The following is a 22,143-nucleotide window of genomic DNA, read 5'->3' as shown; positions in this document are numbered from 1 at the left end:
GCGTCCTCTTTTATGCAGTGGTATGCTGGGGAGGAAGCACAAAGAAGAAGGATGCTGGGCGACTTGACAGGCTGGTAAGGAAAGCTGGCTCTGTAGTGGGAGCTGAACTGGAGTGCATCACTTCAATATCTGACAAAAGGACCCTGAACAAACTGATCAACATTTTGGACAATGAGTGTCATCCACTCCACAGCACTATTGTAAAGCAGAAGAGCCTGATCAGCTGGAGACTTCGCTCACTGCCTTGCACAGCAGACAGACTGAGGAAGTCATTTGTCCCCAGGGCCATTGAACTGTTCAATGCTTCACTTAAGGGAAGAGGAGAGATAGACTTCTCTGCATAGTCTGTCTGCCTCTCCACCCTCTCCATGTTTGAGGACTGACTGCCCACTACTGTTTTACTACTGTTTTACTACTGTCCACAGCCTAATGTTTTTACTACTGTTTTACTGCTACACTGTTTTTTCATGCTATATTAGCACACATGTAGCCTAGAAATCTAGACGCACCCTAGCGGCAGCAAATTACATTTGCTTTCAGGGCTAGTCTAGCAACTCTCCGTTGGCTTGTGAGCTCGAAAAATTAAACTTCTATCAGGCCAATCAAATCGTGTATAGAGTCGTTAGACGGGCTTAACATAATGATTGATGGCAGAGTTGCAACGTTTGGCTTGAATTCCCTGCTACTTGAAAACAAATAAGATAATATTGCTGTTGGCAAACAGTGTGACACTAGTTAAGCTTTTATTAAGTTGGCAAAAGTTTGAACTAGCCAACTAGCTCCGCTTGGAATGCATGGGACTCATAGCGCTGTCCTATTGCGTGCAGAGGGAATTTGAAAGACAACCGATTATCCCGCCCCTCGGACTGAGCACTGCAAACGGTGAGTGTCAGGCTAGCACACATGACCAATGGCTTCTGCTACAATACTGAATGGCTGTAACCCTATTACCTCAACCTATTCTTGCACTGACATAGTTTTTTGTATTACCCTGTCTACATTATACTTTACTCTCTTATTTGTCCATATTATTTATGCTGGTCTTTATTTATGCTGGTCTCTAGACCTTATTCTTGCACTGTTGCACTGTTGGACTACTTTTTGCACCTTCACCATGACACTCACTCTCTTGAACACCTTACCATGCACACAGAACTATAGGACTACTGTTGGACTACTTTTTGCACCTTCACCATGACACTCTCTTGAGCACCTTACCATGCACACAGAACTACAGGGCAGTCCTGGCCCTGTCACTGCAAGCGTCTCATGCTTGATTACCCTCAAGCACACTGTGGATTTTTTTACTTAATTTATATAGTATATTTAGTATTTAGTTTTGTTAGTTTTTCTTATCTTCTACTGTCTCTATTGTACAGTGGAGTTGTGTTATATGTTTATACTTATATTTACCATTTCTGCTGTAAGTGCATGTTGTGTGTGATGTCTGTATGCTACTGAGAATTTGAATTTCCCCTTGTGGATCAATAAAGTATCTATCTATCTATCTATCTATCTATCTATCTATCTATCAGAGCAGGCCGACTCTCTTTGTGTCTTTGTCTTTGTGTTTGTGTGTGTGTGTGTGTGTGTGTTCATGTGTATGTGTTCATGTGTGTGTATTCATGTGTGTGTGTTCATGTGTGTGACATGGTAAGCAGTTTAGGTGATTGAAAAAAGCGCTTGACCGTGTGTGGCCAAGCGCTTGACCGTATCTCCCTCTGTGTCTTCTGCAGGTGTTGGCCAAAATGAGACCTTCCCAGAGCTACCGAGTGGGAAGCAAGAGGTCACAAAGGTCACAGAGATGAAGCCCATCACCAGCACCACCGGGCCCATCCATAACAAAACCAACACCAGCACCACCGGACCCATCCATACCAACACCAGGACCAGCACCACCAGGCCCATCCATACCAACATCAGGACCAGCACCACCAGGCCCATCCATACCACACCAGGACCAGCACCACCAGGCCCATCCATACCAACACCAGGACCAGCACCACCAGGCCCATCCATACCACACCAGGACCAGCACCACCAGGCCCATCCATACCAACACCAGGACCAGCACCACCAGGCCCATCCATACCCGCACCAGAGGTCACAAATGTCACAGCGATGATGTCCAATACCAACAGACACAAATGTAGCAGGTTGTGCCCTTTTAAAAACTGGCCTGGGCCAACAGATGAAAAAGAGACCATGCTCCTAACTCTGGCTTATTTACAACAGCAAACAGCAGCACCTAAAATACTTTACAGTGATAGGGGGGAACCTCACTAATCACCACCAATGTGTAGCACCCACCTGGGTGATGCACAGCAGCCATTATACACCAGAACGCTCACCACACACTTGGTTGAAGTGGAGAGCAAGGGAATGAATGAATAAGCCAATTACACTGGGGATGATAGGTACACTAGGTACACTAGGGGATCAGATTCAATGAGCCAGGTAGGGAATTTACCCAGGACACCAGGGAACCCCCTACTCTTTGCGATGAGTGCCATGGGATCTTTAATGACCGCAGTGAGTCAGCACCTAAGTTTAGGGTCTCATCCCACGGACTGCATTTCCTACAGCACAGTGACCCTGCGATGCACTGGGGCATTGGGATTGGAGGAAAGAGCGCCACCCACTGACCTCCCATCAACACCACCTCCAGGAGCAACTTCATTTCCCAAGGTACTCTGTTATACTAAATAATGTAATAACTGGCAAAATGTAATACATTTTCATTATAAAATGCAACATGTATGCAGATGATTTAATTGTTGTGATTATGTCCCTATATAGTGCTGATCTACAGCAACTGCTTAGAGTCTGTTCATGGAGCACAATATAACATACAATATAACTATGGAGTACAATATAACATCAAATTCAATGCATAAAAGAGTGTTATAATTATTGCCAGAACTAAGGAGGACAGCAAGCTACATTTTCCCTCTTTTTACTTGAAAGGGCAAGAGCTAAACATAGTAACTAAAACAAAATTCCTGGGTCACATCATCAAGGATGATTTGTTGTGACTACGATGACATACAGCGCCAGTGCTGTAAATGATATGGACAAGCAAATACGCTGGCACACAAATTTCATATGTGTACTGAAGAAGTTAAAACATTCATGTTCAGATTCATTTTTTTCTGTTTTTGCTGAGCTTCAGTAATTCAGCAGATACAGGGTATTCGTTAGTCTGGCTGCCGGCTATCAAATAAGTGCAATGGCCATGGCTAGAGACCTTACTAAACAAGCTTTTGCTTCATTTCTCTTGGCAAATTTGGACCGTGTGAACTCATAAAAGATCAGCATGTTCAGAGACAAGCAGGAAGTGAGTGGGGAGTGATTTTATCTGTACAGTCTTAAAATGAATGTATTGTCCCTATCTGGACATGTAGATGTGTTAAAAAAACAATGCAGTTGTGTTGTTTAAAGGCAAGTTGTGTTATTTTCAACACATTGTGTAACAAATAAAAAAAGCAGACAACACAAACTGTGTTGTCCCTATCTGGACACAGAGATGTGTTAAAAACGACGCAATTGTGTTGTTTTCAACCTATTCGTTTTAAGAGTGTGTGATGCAGTTCACAGACACGGTAAACATTATATCTGTGTTACGAATGTTTTTTTTAAAATGGAAAAATATAATAAAACTGATGATGATTGAGAAAAGGGAGGTAACTGTCTCTAAACTGAGGTCCAGATGTACTAAGAAAGTCCTGTCTGTTTTAGACATTATATGTGCCTTAAAACACAGCCTCACATCACAAACAGAAATAGAAGACACAACGATGGAAAAAGTGATGGGCGTCTTGCATAAGTGAATTAACTTAATACATTTGTGTAGCGGGTGACTGGTGATGTGGAGGTGGGGGCCCTTCTGTTTGCAGTCTCACTGTGGCTAACACTCAGAGCCGGAATGAAGGAAATATAGGTTCCCTTATGTGTGTGGGAGTGTGAGTGTGTGTCACAGTGTGTGTGATTAAAAGGTCTTGATGGAATCAGAAAGTAAGAAATGTACATCTAAAATTGATCGATATTCTATTTGACGTCCTTTAACCTCCCAGATGCTCTGTGATAGCTTCACGCCATAAGTGTGTGTGTGTGTGTGTGTGTGTGTGTCAGCCCCTCAGATCTCCACCCAAATAGCCTTCTCTTCATTCTCTGCTTCGCTGTGTTCATTTATCTTTCTGTTCCCGCTGTCTGTTTTGTTTACTCTCTGTCTGTTTTGTTGAGCCATCTCTTTCGCTGTCTGATTTATTTTCCATCCTGTTTCGATCTGTCTGTTGTATTTAGCCGTCTCTCTTGCTCTGTGTGCCAGGACTGTGTGTGTGTGCATGCATGTGTGTCTGTTTTATTTAGCTTTCTCATTCGCTCTGTCAACGTTCATTAATGGTGTCCATCGCTGATCTCTGATCTCCAGGGGCACTCAGAGCGCTGTCTCCACAGGGGGCCGCTGTTGACCACACACCCTCACCACAGGGGAACACTGCAGTATGGATTACATATCAAATCTCTGTTCATTCTCTCTCTCTCTCTCTCTCTCTCTGTCTCTCCACACACAGTCTATACAGTCGGCCTCTATGGATTATCTAACATGTGTTTGGCTCGACTGCTTTTACCTGGAAACTGACTTGTGCGCCTGTGAGATGGGTCACACACACACACAAACAGATTCTCACGCACACACATGCACACTGAAACTGACCTGTGCGCCTGTGTGATGGGCCACACACACACAAACACACACACAAACAGATACTCACACACACACTCACACAAACAGATACTCACACACACACACAAACAGATACTCACACACACACTCACACAAACAGATACTCACGCACACACATGCACACCTGTGCGCCTGCATGACCACTGAGCTCCTCACTACCTCATTTCCTCCGGTTCTCAGTCTGATTATCTCACTCTGTCACCTCCTCTCCTCCTTCAAATCTCTCTGTCACCTCTTCTTCTCATCCTCTGTCCCCCTCTCCTCACTCTCTCATTGTCTGACCATGTATATGTGTGTGTGTGTGTGTGAGAGAAAGAGAGACAGAGAGAGAGTGTGTGTGTGTGTTTGTGTGTGTGTTTCTATATGAAACATGCCAAACATGAACCTCAACACACAAACCTCAAATGAAGAAAAATGTACACACACACACACGTCTGAGTATCTGTTCACACTGGTATTGGCAGGACCCTGCAGGGGTCAGTTAGATGCCGCCTGTTGCACACACACACACACACACTCGCATATTCTCATCTAGTTCAGTGTATTCTCAGCTAGCAAGAATTACAGTATGCCTACCCAGACACGTACGCACACACACACACACACACATACAGTACTGATCAGAGGTACAGTATGCCCCCTCTCACACACAGAGAGAGAGAGAGAGAGAGAGAACTGTCCAGAGGAGTCTGTAGGTCCTGGTTTTTGTAATTTTGTAATTCTTAGTGTGGAGTCCTGTCACATCCCCGGTTGTGTTTGCAGGCAACAACCAGTAGGGGGCAGGCCAGCTCAGCTTCAGGCCAGTATACACATAAGTCTGTGTGAAAGGAGTCTTTTTGATATCATTCTGAAACAAATCTGTGTGCGACACAAGTCTGTGTGAAATTACAGTTTATGACAAGACTATTGGACTGTCCTTTTGAAATGGAACTCAACCAGTCAGAAAGTAAACAGCAACTAGAAAATTTAATTTCGAGGAAATTACCAGTGCATAAAAATGCAAAACATACTGTATATTAAAATAAAATACAAAACAAACTTTTATTTGGAAACAGTTGTGGGCAGAGGAAACAGTTGGCTGGAGTCATAGTTGATAACAACTGACAGTTGAAATGGCTGAACAGTTAAATAGTTGAGTAGTTTAAATAGTTAAATTATTTAATAGTGAGTTATTGTAGTGAGGACATTTATTTTGAAACAGTTGTGGGCAGAGGAAATAGTTGAACAGAATCTGTAGTCTTAAGAGAGCCAGGTTGTATGCTTAAAGCCGGAGACATAGTACTGTATATAGTTTAAAAGTTAAATGGTGAATGGTTTGAAGATGATGAATGGATAGAAAGTTGGATGGAATGTGCCTTATATCCTTGTAGAATGGAGAGACACAGAGAGAGTTGGCCTAGTTGAGCAGAAAGCAGTTGATATAGGTATGATCAGTTTAACTGGCCCTTTGATGGGTCCTAGTTGAGCAGCTGGAAGTTGATACAGGTGCAAATCAAGTTAATTAGCCCATTGTGATGTCATAGTGCCAATGCAAAGTCTATGGGGAAAAATAAGCTTGTTTTTTGTTAATATCTCAAAAAGTATAAAGTTTACAAAAGTGAAAAATACATTCCTCAAGTGTCCTTTTCAAGACCTACGTTACAAAGTTTGAACGAAGTTTCTACGTTAAACGGCTGAATTAGACGCAGAAATTTGGTGGGAAGAAGAAGAAGAAGAAGAAGACTTCGGATAACAGAACAGTGCATTTTCATGCACTGTAATAAGTACCTTGAAATGTGCCCATAAATGAAATCCATTTTTTTATTTGATAAGTTTGGTAATCACACAGTGATAAAGCAAACACATGTGAGGCATAAACACACACATACACACACACACACACACACACACTCAAACATACACACACACATGCAGACACACACACACACACGCAGAGTTGCAGACACACTAACACTCACACACACACACACACACACACACACACACTCACACTCCAATGTATATCAGTGAGAGAAACACATCCCGCTACACCACAGACAGGTGTTTGAGTAGCATCACAGTAGTGTCACGTTGTGCTGCACAGCGACTAAGCTAAAGTGTATTACAAAACACAGGACATGGGCTTCGTGTGTGTGTGTGTGTGCGCACACATGCATGTATATGTGTGTGTGTTTACATGTGAGTGTGAGTTTGCGTGTGCGTGTGTGTGTACATGTGCGTGCATGTGTGTGTGCGTGTGTGTGTGTGTGTGTGTGTGTGTGTGTGTGTGTGTGTATGTGTGTGTGTGTGTGTGTGTATACATGTGTGTGTGTCAGACGGGAGTGTGGCAGCTGTGTGTGAAGCAGCAGAGGATCTCTCTGAAGGTCTTCCTCATCTCGTGGCTGCGGCAGGCGTAGATGAGTGGGTCGATGGCGGAGTTGCACATGATGAGCACCAGGTAGGTGGTGAAGTGGGCCATGTAACAGCGGCAGGGTGGACGCTGGGGGCAGGTGAGCAACAGCAGCAGGTGCAGGAAGAACGGCGCCCAGCAGCACACAAACACGCCCAGCAGCAGGCTGATGGTGATGGCCCCCTTCATGGCCGTGCGTCGCCGTGGCAACGGCCTTGGGGCGGCGACGGCAGGGTCATCGGCAGACGGGTCGGGGGGGTACCCGCCAGTCTCCAGGGCGGGGGGCAGGGCGGCGATGCGCTGCGCGTGGATGCGGGCGAGCAGGAACATGTGGACGTACAGAGTGGCCATCAGGAGCAGCATGGCGAAGAACAGCGTGATGAGACACACCACCACTGTCGTGCTCTCTGAGAATACGATGAACACCACGCCGCTGACCACACACACGAGCCAGATGCCACAGATGGCCGCCAGAGCACGACGCACCTGGAGGGGAACACCTGAGTTACAGGTGGCACACACCTGCTCAACAGCAGCATTTAGCCAGAGGTAACTGTACAACACCAGTTTTAAAGGCTTGGTACCTGAAGAATGGCAGCTTAAAGCCAGAGGTAACTGTAAAAGACCTGTTTTAAAGACTTGGTACCTGGAATATGCTAAAAAGGAGCTATGGGCTAACTGCTGTAACCCACTTCTAGTGAATTATGCTAATATAGGCTAAGAGTGTCAGTATGAGAGCTATGTAAAATTCTGTAAGATCTGGGACTTGAACACAACATTACACACTTTTCCACTGGCTTGTACTGTATTTGATACAGTGCCTCTTGAGGTTAAGAGTGGTATTACAAGAGGTATGTTGTGCGTTGAACACTAGCCTTAAAGGTGAGGTATGTGAGGAACACTGAAGGTGAGGTAAGTGACTCCAGTAGCTTTAAAGGTGAGGTATATGATGAAAACTAGCTTTAAATATGTGGTATGTGACTCCTGTAGCTTTAAAGGAGAGGTATGTGACTCCCATAGCTTTAACGGTGGAGTATGTGACTCCAGCAGCTTTAAAGGTGGGATATGTGACTTCAGTAGCTTTAAAGGTGGTGTGTGTGATTCCAGTAGCTTTAAAGGTGGGGTATGTGATTCCAATAGCTTTAAAGGTGGGGTATGTGACTCCAGTAGCTTTAAAGGTAAGGTATGTGACTCCAGTAGCTTTAAAGGTGGGTATTTGACTCCCGTAGCTATAAAGGTGAGGTATGTGACTCCAGTAGCTTTAAATGTGGGTATGTGACTCCAGTAGTGTTAAAGGTGAGGTATGTGACTCTAGTAGCGTTAATAGTTATGTGCATGGTGAGAGGTGGACGGTTCCAGCGTGAGACTCACCGTGACGATGCTGTGGTAGCGGAGGGCGTAGAAGATGGTGATGTAACGGTCCACGGCGATGGCCGAGAGGCTGCACATGGAGGCCATCAGCGAGATGCAGATCATGGAGTCACAGATGTTGTCGACGAGTTGCAGGAAGCGATCCCCTAGCAACAGCATGCGGCTCTGGAGCAGTGCTATGACGACGGTCTCCAGCGCGTTGGACAGGCTGACCAGCATGTCCGCCGCCGCCAGGCTGCACAGCAGCAGGTACATGGGTGAATGCAGGTTCCGATTCTTCACCACCGCCCAGATCACCAGAACGTTCTCCAGCAGGCTGACGATCCCCAGGGCCAGGAACACCTCTGCACGGATCTGCACCTGCTCACATAGAACCTCCGGTGTTGCGCTCCCGTTGGGCACCTCATTAAAACCGCTAGAACCCTCCTCATCTCCACTGGAGTTCAGCCAGAGGGCCAGAGGGGAGAAGTGATAAGATCCGTTCATCAGGAGAGGAAGAGACACAGAGAGAGGGAGAGAAAAGGAGAGGGATGGAGAGAGAGGTGGAGGGAGGAAATGTGTGAGAGGATAAGAAAGGGAGAGAGAGATAGACAAAGAGAGAAGAGGGAGAGAGATGGACAGAGAGAAGAAAGAGAGGGAGAGAGAGATGGAAACAGAGAGAAGAGAGAGAGAGAGATGGAAACAGAGAGAAGAGAGAGAGGGAGGGAAATAGAGATGGACACAGAGAGAAGAGAGGGAGGGAGGGAGAGAGAGATGAACACAGAGAGAGGAGAAGATTGGGGGAGAGTCAAACAATAGTCAAGAAATGAAAGATACAGCATATGCCTTGAGAAGCATATAATGTCCAAACTAATGTTGTTTGAGAAACATGCTTATAGCTGTAAAATCAGAATAAAAATATGATAGAATATGACAAGGGAAGCAATGTACACAAACGTGATTTAGCTAACAACAAATCAAATCACAGAGATGAAGAAATTACAAGACAAAACTAATGAGACAGACAGAAACAAAGAAAGAGGGAGAGAGAAAAAGAGGGATTGAAAGAAGTGGTAGAAGAGAAAGAAAGAGAGAGACTGGGAAAAGTGGGAGAAGGGAAAGAGAGGTTGAGAGAAATGGAGGAGAAAGCTGCTGCTGTGTCGAGGGTGGTCTTCTTTTCTGTCCAGCATACGCTCACTCCCACAGAGCAAAATGTGTGTGTCTGTGTGTGTGTGTGTGTGTGTGTGTGTGTGACGTGGCAGAGATGGATAAGGACAGAGCTAAGGAGGGAAGGAGAGAGAGATAGAGATGTGTGTGTGTGTGATGTAAATGTAAATGCTTCTCCATCTCCTGGGGTCTCTGATTCAGAGAGACACTGAACACCACAGGACATGGACAAGGGTGTGTGTGTGTGTGTGTGGGTCGGGTTGGGGGGTGCAATGATACAAGGAACATCACTGTTGAGGCCACCACAGACGCTTCCCTGCACACACGCGCACACAAACACACACATCCTGGAATCCTACATCATCGACACAGAAGTAGAATGTTTCACAGAAATTCCTCACTGTCCGTACAGCCTCCTGCTTACCTGCTCCAGCAGTGCTTCACAGAGCGCGCACACACACACACACACACACATATATAAAAATATATAAATATATATATATATATATATGAGATGTTCATGACCAGAGATGTTTCTACATTCCCATTTTTATTTCATCATCTAGCATGACATTTGACATTTTCTTATCCGCAGGTCTATAATATTCCATCAGGTTTGACATACAGTACAGTATAGGCTACTGTGTGTTTACTGTGCATGTGTATGTGTATGTCTGTATGAATGTGTGTGTGTGTGTGTGTGTGTGTGTGTGTGTGAATGTGTGTGAGTGTGTGTGTGTGTGTGAATGTGTGTATGTCTGTATCAATATGTTTGTGTGTGTGTGTGAATGTGTATGAATGTGTGTGTGTGTGTGTGTGTACCATACTGTTTGCAGGGCTGCTGCATTTCCACCTCCCACCAGTAGACCCATGCAAGAGTGACTCATCCTTCTAAGAAATCAACTCTCTTTCTCTCTCTCTCTCTCTCACAGACACACACACACACACACACACACACACATTCACACACACATGCTGACTGGGCTGCTGTAACAGGACATACCAGCTGGGGTAACAGGGGTTCGAGAATGAATGGGGATACAAGGGTATAAGTATACGTATAAGTATATATATTCTTTTGATCCCGTGAGGGAAATTTGGTCCCTGCATTTATCCCAATCTGTGAACTAGTGAAACACACTCAGCACACAGTGAACACACAGTGAGGTGAAGCACACACTAATCCCGACGCAGTGAGCTGCCTGCTACAGCGGTGCTCGGGGAGCAGTGAGGGGTTAGGTGCCTTGCTCAAGGGCACTTCAGCCGTGGATGTGGGCATGGGAGAGCAGTGCTCAACCACTTCCCCCGGTTACTTTTCTCCTACTGGTCGGGGATCAACCCTTCGGTTACAAGCCCGAAGCCTTAACCAGTAGGCCACAGCTGCCCCAATGAATGGGGGTGAGGGGGTGAATGGGGACACGAGGTTGAGTGAAGGATGAGGGTGAATGGGATGCGAGGGTGAATGAGGGTGTATGGAGAGTGAGGAATGGGGTATTTCTACTGCACTGCTGCGGAGCCAAACCCACCTGGGATTGCGCAGGTCAGGCCTGCTGGGGCTGCTGACATTTCAAAATAGCAGCTAGACACAGATGCCCTGTGGCATCATGGGAGTCTGGCGGAGCTGGGTCACCAGGCAACGGTAAAGCTGCTGCAGGTACACACACAGGAACTGCTGGACCACACGGCCTGAACTCAGCATGCAGAACCAGGAACTAACTGACCACTAGGGTTGGGCACCGAAACACGGTTCTAATATGGCACCGGTGCAGACGCAAACGGTAGTAACTGCATCGAATAACAATGTGGATTTTGGTGCCTGATTTCGGTGCTTAAATAGCATTTTTTAAATTATTTTTTTTTATACGAGGCATCACTGCATGTCATGCGCCATCTCTAACGTCTTGCTCTAATAGCAACACATCCAGATACAGTTAGCTAACATAAACACTGGATGTATAAACCAGAGGGGTGCACCACATAGGCGAGTGGACAGTGTTTGACAGCTTGCGTGAGCCCAAGTAGCTTACTTTAAAGCGATATCGCGAGCTCCTGTCAAAATCTAGCAGTGGGCCTAACTACACACAAGCAAAAGGCTATGAAACAACATCAACAGTACCCTATACGTTACACAATATCCTTGCTCATGTGCTAACTGGCATTTATTTGAAATTGTTATCAGCAAAGTTGTAAGGTGAAAACTTTATTTCACGGTGAGTTATAAACAACATGATGGCATTAATATTTCATGTGCATGAGGCCCATATAGCATCACAATGAATATGAAGATCATGTTAAAAGTTAGCTGGCAAAAACATAAATATGTAGGTTACATACCTGATGTCACTGAGCTGTCAAAGATGGCTACGAAACCATCTCCGTACGTTATCGCTAATTAAACTAAGCTGACTGGTGTTAGCACATAGCCATAGTTGCTGTTAAAATGCTTACTAGGCTAGCGCTGGGAATCTAAACACTTCAACACAGACATGTAGCCTAACATGTTAAAAACTACTGCGTGTTATCGGTTAAGACATGACATTTCTTGAAGCATTTGGGAACACACTGAATTAACTGGAAAGAGTCCCTGTTAGATTATCTTGCTTGCAAATGCCGTTGTCCATGACCTGGCAGTTCTATGGCATGCTGTTTTAACATACTGTAACGTCGGCGCAAAAGATAGTGTTAGCGTTCTCCCGCGCAGGGGATCCTGGGATACGAGAGCGAACATTTGGGGGGTTTATGTCGTTATTCTCCTTAGTTTTGTGTGCAATGTTAGCGTCTTTATTGTAACATGTTTCCCTTTTAGTTCTCCCTCGTGTGTGATCCTTTTTGTGTGGGAGGCTGCGTCCTCCCCTGTATGTGTAGTGTGTGTGCGTGCTTGACCTGCCCTGTTTGCATTCTGTTCTGTGTCTATCTGTGACCCGGCTCTCGTTCCCAGTGAATACACCTTTTGATTGGACAACTGTGTGGTTCGCTATCAAATCGTTACATTGGTGTCAGAAGCGACTTTCGAACATGGCCTCCACTCAGCGAGAGAAGCTGGGAGCGGGAGACTTCACCGCCGGGTGGAGGCCCACGCAAGAGGACCCAGAGAGAGCCCTTGTAAGGGCTACTAAAGAGCTTGAGGCCTTCTATCGTTACCGCCGCCGGAGGAGAGGAGCTATCGCCGAGACCTGCCTGCTGCCATGGGAGGAGATCTGGCCAGATGAAGTGGTCGCGGAGAAGATGACGCTGGCCTGGGCGCTGACTCCACGGCGAGCCGCGACGCGTGTGCAGAGCCGAGGGAGTGCGGCGAGGAAGAGGTTCCTAGACGATGGACGGTTGGCGGAGCTGCTGAGGGCAGCGAACTCACGACGGTGGGGCAGGTTTGACGGAAATGCCCTCTGAACTTTAAAAAAAAAAAAAACTTTTGGGTGCGTGTGAGAGGCACCGTGCTGTGTGGGCGCCCGTTCTAGTTGGCCTGTTGGCCGGCGCCTTTTGAAAAAGTTTGTGTGTGGAGTTCGATAACACGACCATCTCGGGGGTCGTGCCTTCGCCGAGGCCGCGAAGGAGTGGAACGGGCTGGGAACAGAGCAGTACGGCTCTGCGAGATGGCAACACGAGGAGGGACGCCGAAGACGGTAGCTGCAGCGGGAGAGCTCAGCGCAGTCCGGTTGCTGTGGAGTCGGTGCCTGTCTGTCCTGGTCGGCGACTCGACGGAGCGGAGTGGCGTTGGTGCAGCTTCATCTGGCCCCCCTCGAACCCCGGTGCTTGGTACAGTGTCGACGGCTGTAAGGCCACCTAGGGCCCGTCTGGAGAGGAGGAGTGCCGTGGTGAAACGCCGCGGAAAGGGCAGCCTGAGGGCGGCTGCTGAGAGGGAGCTGGTGACGAGCGGGGTCGGCCACGTGGCTGCTAGCACGCCCGAACTGGATTGCTAGCAGCGTGGCGCCCCGTTGAGTGAGCTCCTGCGGCGCGTGCACCCCACGTGAGTTGGCGGTACTGTCGCACTGAACTGAGTGGCGGGCGACGCGCGCCGACGTTAGCATGTGGCTACCTCGTGGTCATTGCCGAGGACGGCAATGGCTTGTTGGGGGAGCTATGTAACGTCGGCGCAAAAGACAGTGTTAGCGTTCTCCCGCGCAGGGGATCCTGGGATACGAGAGCGAACATTTGGGGGGTTTATGTCGTTATTCTCCTTAGTTTTGTGTGCAATGTTAGCGTCTTTATTGTAACATGTTTCCCTTTTAGTTCTCCCTCGTGTGTGATCCTTTTTGTGTGGGAGGCTGCGTCCTCCCCTGTATGTGTAGTGTGTGTGCGTGCTTGACCTGCCCTGTTTGCATTCTGTTCAGTGTCTATCTGTGACCCGGCTCTCGTTCCCAGTGAATAAACCTTTTGATTGGACAACTGTGTGGTTCGCTATCAAATCGTTACAATACCTTATGGCAAACCGACTACACTGGGTAAACTTGAAAGCAGAGCTTACCATTGTGTGTGCATGCATGGCAAGCTGTTTTAACATTTAGATGTATTATTCGTAGGAGCAATGAGATATTGATAGTAAATTGAATATAACAGTTAAATTTCGTGTTCAAATTTGTCTTATCAATAAAAAAAAAGCAATTCATTCCTTAGACCATTTTAATTTAAAACATTTTAAAAACAAAGTACCGGTTCAGGCTAGCCTGGCTAGCGCCACCACTTCTCAATGAGACGTGGTCTGGGAACCAAATGTTCATTTTCTCGTATTTGAAAAAAATGCCCAGATCCGTTTATTGGGTGCCACGGATGTCTATCAAATGTGTCTGTGCATAGCTCATCGTCGTCTTGCTTTCCCCCTTGTTCTGTGATTGGTCCCCTATCTCAGGCGAAAATTTGCTCCATGGTCTCCAGGCTGCCTTAGCAGCGTGAATCAAATCGTGCGCAAGGCAGCATGGGCACACCCAGGCTAGGTTCAGGCACCGTTTCGGCATCGAAACCGTTTTAAAAGTATCGATTTAGCACCGGTATCGGATAAAACCCAAACGATACCCAACCCTACTGACCACACGACCTGAACTCAGCACGCAGAACCAGGAACTAACTGACCACACGGCCTGAACTCAGCACGCAGAACCAGGAACTAACAGACCACACGGCCTGAACTCAGCACGCAGAGCACGCAGAACCAAGAACTAACAGACCACAAGGCTTGAATCAAAGGCCTTTTAGGCAAGTGCCCCCATTCGGCGGCCATCTTGCAACGCACTTTGGGCAGTTATCAGGCAGCTATTTTCCTGTTCAAGTGAATAAGGAGGCATACAGGTAGGGGCGGGATATGTGTAGAGACTACTGCCATATTGGCTATACGCCAATGCTAACCCCATGCATTTCTATGGAAGATTCTTTGAGTGCTGTGTCTCCTCATTAGAAAGTCTCTGCCTGAACTCAGCAAACAGAACCAGGAACTAACTGATCACACAGCCTGAACTCAGCACGCAAAACCAGGAGATAATCAGCCACTGGAGTAAAAGGACCAGTCACCGGGCCTCATGGGGCTCTGGCACATTAGCGATGCCAGACCACCGGAGAACGTCAGGAGATGGGTGTGTGGATGACCCTTCACTGGGGCTGAAAACATACTAGACATACGGGGCTTTCAGACATACTGTATGTGTAAGACCGGAGGTTCTGCGGATGTTAAACGGGCCGTATATCTGAACATCATAAACGGTCACATGGAAGTCCAAACTTAGCCACTACTGCTTAGTTCTACTGCTCCCCTCCAAGTATTTCCTTTCCTCCGGACATTATGTAAATGAGCTATGTCTGAACGAAGCAAAGAACATGCGGTTAAGATTCACACCACGTGAGGGCGTGTCAATGACGTTTCTTTCATGCGTCCATGTGGTGGAAAGACGAAGACATCATGGAGCTACTGATTATCCTCATCTTAAATATCGGCTAACTGCCCAGATAGCAAGCAGATATCGGACCACCGGTAGATACTGGTTGACCACGGTCCGCCGTATGAACGGTTAAAGAAAAGGTTGTCAAAGCTGCGGCTCGTTAGCCCTTGAGCTGCTAGCAGACCGCGGTAGAACCGATGTGCCAAAACTCAGCGGTCTGCCAGCGGCAGCCGCCAGCAGACAGCAAACTATGCCACCGGTGGGCCGCCGCCACCAGCCTCCTGCTATCTGTGTGGTTAACTTGATTGGTGTTAATAGTACAACGTGTTTTGCAGAAAGTAGCTGATTTATAGAATGTTGCAGCTGTCTCGTCGGAAGTCCTGGCTCTCTCTCTACCTCCCTCTCTGCCAGCGATTTTAAACTGCGTGACGTAAAAAAAAACCATGGTTGACTTGGATGTGGGCGGAGCTTGATGTCAAGCCCTGCCTTCCCGCAGGCTAGCGAGATGCTCCTCAGCAAAAAAGCTACTTAAGACTACTATCGCGGTCAATCATGTAAAATCTTCAATAGTCTGTACCAACCTCATACTACGCATCCTACGTTATGGCTACTGACCATGCTGACTATGAGGGCAGCGGAAAGTGAAAATAAAGGGCTGCGATCGCACAGTCCAGGCGAACAACTTTTACAAATAAGAATCCCGATTACCACTCCACAGAGATCTTCTGATCCTATAACTATAACGAAAGAAATGGTTTATTTTAACACAGTAGAGAAGGACGCATTTGACGCTTCAGTGCTGTTTTATTAGAGCTATTAGTAGGCCTACTATTTTCTACTAAAACATTAGAAATTTTATGTTAAATGTAGGCTATAGTGCGAGACATGTAAAAAATACAATTACACATACATGTCACAATTAGGAATTATTTGAACGAGACGGTATAGTTTCAGATAGACTAATAGCCTAAGTCCTTTATTTCTTGCACTCTGGCTGACAGTCTTTAGTAGCCTATATGCATATCCTATTCGCTGCACGGCGGTCATAAATAACCTTTATGAAATATTAATATGGCTTATAGAGTGAGATATAGATAGTGAGTGAAGATAGAGTGGCTTAGTTTCATTCTCACTCATCAATTCAAGTTAAACTTATCATGGGGCACAGGTCACTGGTGACAAGGTGAGAGGGAATTTGAAAGGAACAAGAACATAAATAAATCAAATGTGTGTGAGCAATCTAACAAAAAGGTCAATGAGTTTTAGTGATAGATTACAATGATGAAGAATTTGTACATGTGATTGTACTGTATGTACAGAGAAACACTTGAAAAATGTTTTCAGTTGCTACATCATATTCAATGCCTTTGATGCAGGTTTTAAGTGAAGTGTTAGCATCAAGATGGCCCGTCATGTTTATAAAACGACTGGCACATTTTCTTCTGTAACCAAAATTCAGTTTTTCAGAGAAGGGCTTTAAACACTAGGTCAAATTCAAGACTCCTTTCCTCAGTGGTTTCTCGTTGGTGGAATGATGTTATGTTTTATCCCATTGACAAATTCTGTTTGTTTTGTTCTGTCTCACTACCTCTGAAAATTCCAGTGTTTTGTTATCTGATGCATAAACATGATTTAGGAAGCATTGTAAAGTAAAAGGATGATATTTATTTGTTTTTTACACAGTTAATAACCTGGAAAGCCAGTGGGAATGACTGGTGTTTATCTGTCCATCACATTACCATCATTTAGATGGATTTAAAGATCATACCAAACACACTTTCCCATGAAAGCATATCTCACAAAGTGGAAAAAGTGCTCCATATTGCAGTATGTTATACTATAGCAGAGTAGTGGCATGGCATGCAAGAAGAAATATATGAATGGTGGGTGAATTAACAATTTATTAACCAGTAAACCATAAAGGTAGATGTGACCAATATCCCTGAAATTGAATGTAAAGTAAAACTCAGATAGGTAAATATACTGTAACAAAGTAACAAAAGAACAAAGTAAGCTTAACCAAATAGCAAACTTAAACTTAGGTAACAAGTTAACAAGTTAGAATGTCAAATACACCAGATAAAACAATACATCAAATAACCTTTATGAAATAATAATATGGCTCCTACAGACTAGACTAGTTTTGGCCTGCAGCTACATACAACATGCTGTACAAAGCCAATAGTCTTTTGTACACAATAAAATGTGGACCCTGCACTGCACTGAGAAATGTGTCCCACAAACCGTGTGTCATGACTTTGATATTAAGTCATCTTATTCAATTAAGATGTCTCTTGTGGGGGAACGATTAGTTAGGTACACCATTTGCTGTTGTAAGGTGACAACATTCTGTCTGCTTACAATAAACGTCCTGTTCCCGCCATTTAAAGAACCAAAAGAATGACATACAGAAAACCACTAAAATCTAACAATGGTTTGGGGTCTTTCAAGAGGGGTTCAGCTGTTCAGCTTACACTAAATTTATGGTATTTGTTTACTTTCATTATTGATCGTTGATATTGCATTGACATTATTGTTATTATTACTATTTTCCTTAATTAAGTACAGGCCATCTCTAGGCTTTTCCCCCAAAATCGCACTGTTCCTACTCTAGAGGCCACTGTTTTTACCCAGTTTGGCCTACCATCAAATGCTTGACCTCTTTGGAAAGCTCAGACACAGTAGTTTCAGTAGAGACCTGCCGGATTGCAAGCATCTCTGAACTGACCAAAATTCAGCCCTCTAGGCCCACAACTGAGCCCTAGCACCAGATCTTGTGAAGCTTTGTGCAAACGTAGATCAATATAGAATGAAAAATTAGTACTTTAGACCATTATTTACCAAGGTAGGCTCATGCGTTTTGTAAAATGTCCTATGGAAACTCTAGATGCAATATTCTCCTGAACAGAGGTGTCGCTGTTGTGAAAAGGCTATCCCTACCTACGTTACACAGTAGAAGAAGCAGTCAGTAGCATTGGTGTCAATGGCAGTAAAAACCATAGATATACATAATAAAGGCTAGATGTCTTATGGCGCAGTCTCTAACGCAGGGGTGGGCAAACTTTTTGGCTCAAGGGCCACATTGGGTTTTGAAAATTAGCCGGCGGGCCGCACAACAACCCCCCCCCCCCCCACCACCACCACCACCACCACCACACACACATAAAAATTACATTTCTTATAACCTATAATTTAGTATGGAAAGTATTTGTTTTAAAATATGAATTGCTTAAAAATACTGCTAATTTTATGCTGTTTAACAAATGTATAAATTGTGCACTGTCGCTTTAATACAGTCGCTTTAATTCATGTTTATTTCTCAATGATCTTCTGCCTGCTCCACTATAGTGCTGTACCTATGGCTGGGCCCTCTCACAGTTTTTTAAATGGTCAGTAGTGGGAACTACTGTTGCCTTCATGATTTCCTTTTAAAAGTTTCTTATAAGAAGGAGATATCAATTATTAACAATGACAAGCCAGCTGGAACCTGCGGCTCTCTCTCCCTCTCGTGAGTGCAGACGCGTTCCCAATTAAATGGATCGCATAATGTTCACGTTAGATCTGCTGCAAAGGAGATAACTAAGAGTTAACTTAGTTTAACATGATGTTATCTCTATTTAACATGATGTTTTGACATTGACATTGTAAACGTTCTCTAAGGAGAGTGAAAAGCAGTTTGCAGTAAAGCTAACCAACGTAGTCTCTATCGCGGGAGAAAAATAGCGAGCAGCCTGATAACCAAATGAAATGCTCGGCGGGCCGGATGAAAGTGCTTGGCGGGCCGGATCCGGCCCGCGGGCCGCAGTTTGCCCACCCCTGCTCTAACGGCATCAAAAATAAAAAATAGAGTGGTGCGCTACCATGCACTACCTGGCGCGCCAGAGAGAACCACGTCATTTTCACGGCACATTGTGGCGCTACCGGTCGGGAACGTCGAGTAGGCTAAGTAATTCCATAAACAGTCAGTGTGCAGCCTCAGGAAACTCATCAACACCATGTGCTCTTCTGGAACTCTGCATGCATTTGATGTGTTTTTTGAAGGGCAGACTCCACAAAGGATTTCCTGTCTACCTTTCTTGCTATTAAGTGGCCATAAGATTGGTAGCACACATTATGTGTCCAGGCATTACACTGGCTCTACTGCCATCTAGTGGCCATCAGATTGGCAGAGCATGCTAGGAAGTACCTATGCTTGTTCATGTCTTGAGACTCCAGGGACTTCATGTATAAAAATGCTGTGTAGAAAGCCTCCTTAATTTGATTGAAGATGATTTATCATTCATAGTATAGTTCATACCAATGAAATGATTGGTTGAAATTATATTTTTAACTTCATCAAATATTCCTTGTGTATGCCCTATCTATACACACTATATATTACTAATATATTAATTAAGCTTAACCAACTTTATTGTGTGGGTCCTATGGGGAGTGGTTCATATTGTGATAGGCAGAAGCACAGTTTAATAACAATTAGTTAAATAATAATATGTCATTAACTTTTAGATTAACATATAGTTTGTAAAAAAAACATTTAACATTTACATGATGTACTGTAAGAAATAACTGTTAATAAGTGCCAAAAAGACATTTAGTTAACTATTAACAAATATTAATACAATATTAGTATTGTTTTTATTTGTTAAAACATTAACATACACATTTTATGTAAACAACTAATATTTAATAAATTATGAAAAAACTATTAACTTGTGCCAAATAGATATTTTAGTAACAACAAATATTAACAAAGGGTTAGGTAATAACCAGTTTGCTATTTATTATGGCACCTTATTATAAAGTGTTACCTGGTGCGGTTGTAGCTCTGTTCTGGTGGTGTTCTAGCTCTGTTCTGATGCTGTTCTGGCCTTGTTCTAGTGCTGTTCTGGTCCTGCTGTGGCGCTGTTCTGGGTGGGTACCACTGAAAGCAACATGGGTCAGCTGATACACGCACATGTTCTCGCTCTCTCACACACACACACACACACTTACTCAAAACACATACATAGTCTCTCTCTCTCACAAACATACACACATAAAACACATACATGCTCTCTCTAACACAAACACACCTACTCAAAATTTGACCACTAGAGAGAGGTGGAGGAGAGTCCAGCCTCCACTCTGTACTGTGATCATAATGAGGAAGAGGAGTCTTGTGGTCACTCTGTTCCTCTCTCTCTTACACACACTCACTTTTTCACATACTCTCTGTTACACACATACCAGCAAGGCCGTAGTCATGATGTCAACATTGGGGGAGACCAAATCTGTGGTGGGGTCTGAGGGACCCCCAAACAGAATTTTAATACATTTCCTACCATGCAAAAATATTATTAAAAATCACAAACAAGTCGTTAGTTAGGTCAGTGAATTAGGTCATTCCAAACTTTTGACGGACATAGGCATGGCATGGATGGATTATGAACCCCTGGACACAGATGCCCCCCCCCCCCCCCCCCGCTGGTGAGTTTTGTGAAAAGAGAAGGGTGGAGAAGAAGCAACTTCACACAGAGGCTTGGGCTTCAGGGCCCCCTGAGCTCTTGGGCCCAGTAAGCCCATTCAGTAATCCATCCCTGGACCCGTGACTCCATTTGTGTTCAAAATGTATACTTTAAAAGAAATTACAAACTAGAGTATCTTATGATAACCTCTATATTACACAGAATGTGGTTCTTTGCCTTATTACTTACACCTGAAGATTTTTTTAAACTAAGGCTTAGACTCATAGGTTTGGAGCCTAATACGATTTTGTCTTTTAATTTAGATTTTATTATGCTGGCGGCTAATCACACCATTTTAACGTAGTTTGAAAGGGACAGGATTCAGGAATAGGCTACTAAGACAGGCCCCTCTTCTGTCTGACTCACCTCATGTTACCCCTGTATGCATTATAGACTGGCTTCTGACAGAAATGACGTTTTGTGCCAACATGTAGAAACACTAGGCCTACTACAGCGTTTAATTGGTGAATGGAGGTGCAAATTCCTTTCTTTGGTTATTGTCCGCGATTCACATTAACTGTAGGCTATCACGTATTGTAAACGTTTTTTCCAACTTGTGTGCCGTCGCCACATTTGATCACGTTTTGCCTGCATGGATGCGCGATTGAGTGCGCATCTAAATAATATGCAAGATGCAACAATCATTTCTAAGAGGCCTATACACGGTAATTTCTGGCACTACTACTAGCATATGAATGCATTATTTATGTTGAAAGACGGGAAAGAAATGACACAGGCTTGCACAAATTCATCATTTATAAAACGTTTCACTTTCGCTATCATTGCGAGAATAGGCTATGGAAAATGTTTCCTTTCAGTCTGATCGGCTCCAAACATGTATGGGATTTCCTTAGCCTGTGCGACACCTTTCCAAGAAGTTTTGTGAAAATTGTACCGGTAGCTTTTGCGATATTGTTGACAGCCCTACCTCACCGCAGTAGGGTGCAGTAAATGGAAGCTTTTGAATGCGCACACCACTAACGAAAAACGGAAAATCACCAGGACAAACCACTCAGGGGTGTAGGCTACTCTGGAACCAGAGGTCACCAATTTGTGCGTTATTTACGTTTGATTACATGTCAGATGCGTGTTGGTTTCCTGTAGGCCTAGTATAGCGCTTTATTC

At 44.7% G+C, this 22,143-nt stretch overlaps 2 protein-coding genes across 5 annotated transcripts in view; one reads left to right on the top strand and one right to left on the bottom strand.

Moving 5' to 3' along the window:
* The window catches only part of LOC143114243 (uncharacterized), a 38,025-nt gene extending 34,885 nt beyond the window's left edge, over positions 1-3,140 (top strand). For all 4 annotated transcript variants that reach the window (XM_076275758.1, XM_076275757.1, XM_076275756.1 and 1 more), the window contains exon 5: positions 1,737-3,140. In XM_076275758.1, the coding sequence (XP_076131873.1) occupies positions 1,737-1,808 (72 nt within the window). In that variant the 3' untranslated portion in view covers positions 1,809-3,140. The remainder of the gene's footprint in view (positions 1-1,736) is intronic.
* Positions 3,141-7,055: 3,915 nt separating this feature from the next.
* On the bottom strand, positions 7,056-8,990 carry mc3r (melanocortin 3 receptor). The gene is made up of 2 exons (XM_076277268.1): positions 8,505-8,990; positions 7,056-7,619 (listed from the first exon to the last, which is right to left on the bottom strand). The coding sequence occupies exons 1-2, from the start codon at positions 8,988-8,990 to the stop codon at positions 7,056-7,058; spliced, it is 1,050 nt and encodes a 349-aa protein (XP_076133383.1).
* Positions 8,991-22,143: the final 13,153 nt, after the last annotated feature.

Source organism: Alosa pseudoharengus, unplaced genomic scaffold, assembly GCF_046254945.1.
Source record: "Alosa pseudoharengus isolate Yale_2024_CS ecotype anadromous, Long Island Sound unplaced genomic scaffold, YU_APseudo_1.1 YU_APseudo_1.1_scf_9, whole genome shotgun sequence".
Lineage (NCBI taxonomy): Eukaryota > Metazoa > Chordata > Actinopteri > Clupeiformes > Clupeidae > Alosa > Alosa pseudoharengus.
The sequence above is the reverse complement of the archived record's forward strand: the minus strand, read 5'-3'. Positions and strand labels throughout refer to the sequence as shown.

Excerpts from the sequence above, each read along its gene's own strand:
- mc3r (XM_076277268.1), bottom strand. The coding sequence starts at position 8,990 with ATGAACGGATCTTATCACTTCTCCCCTCTGGCCCTCTGGCTGAACTCC. Across the intron at positions 7,620-8,504 it reads GCTACCACAGCATCGTCACG|GTGCGTCGTGCTCTGGCGGC; the intron begins GTGAGTCTCACG and ends GTTCCCCTCCAG.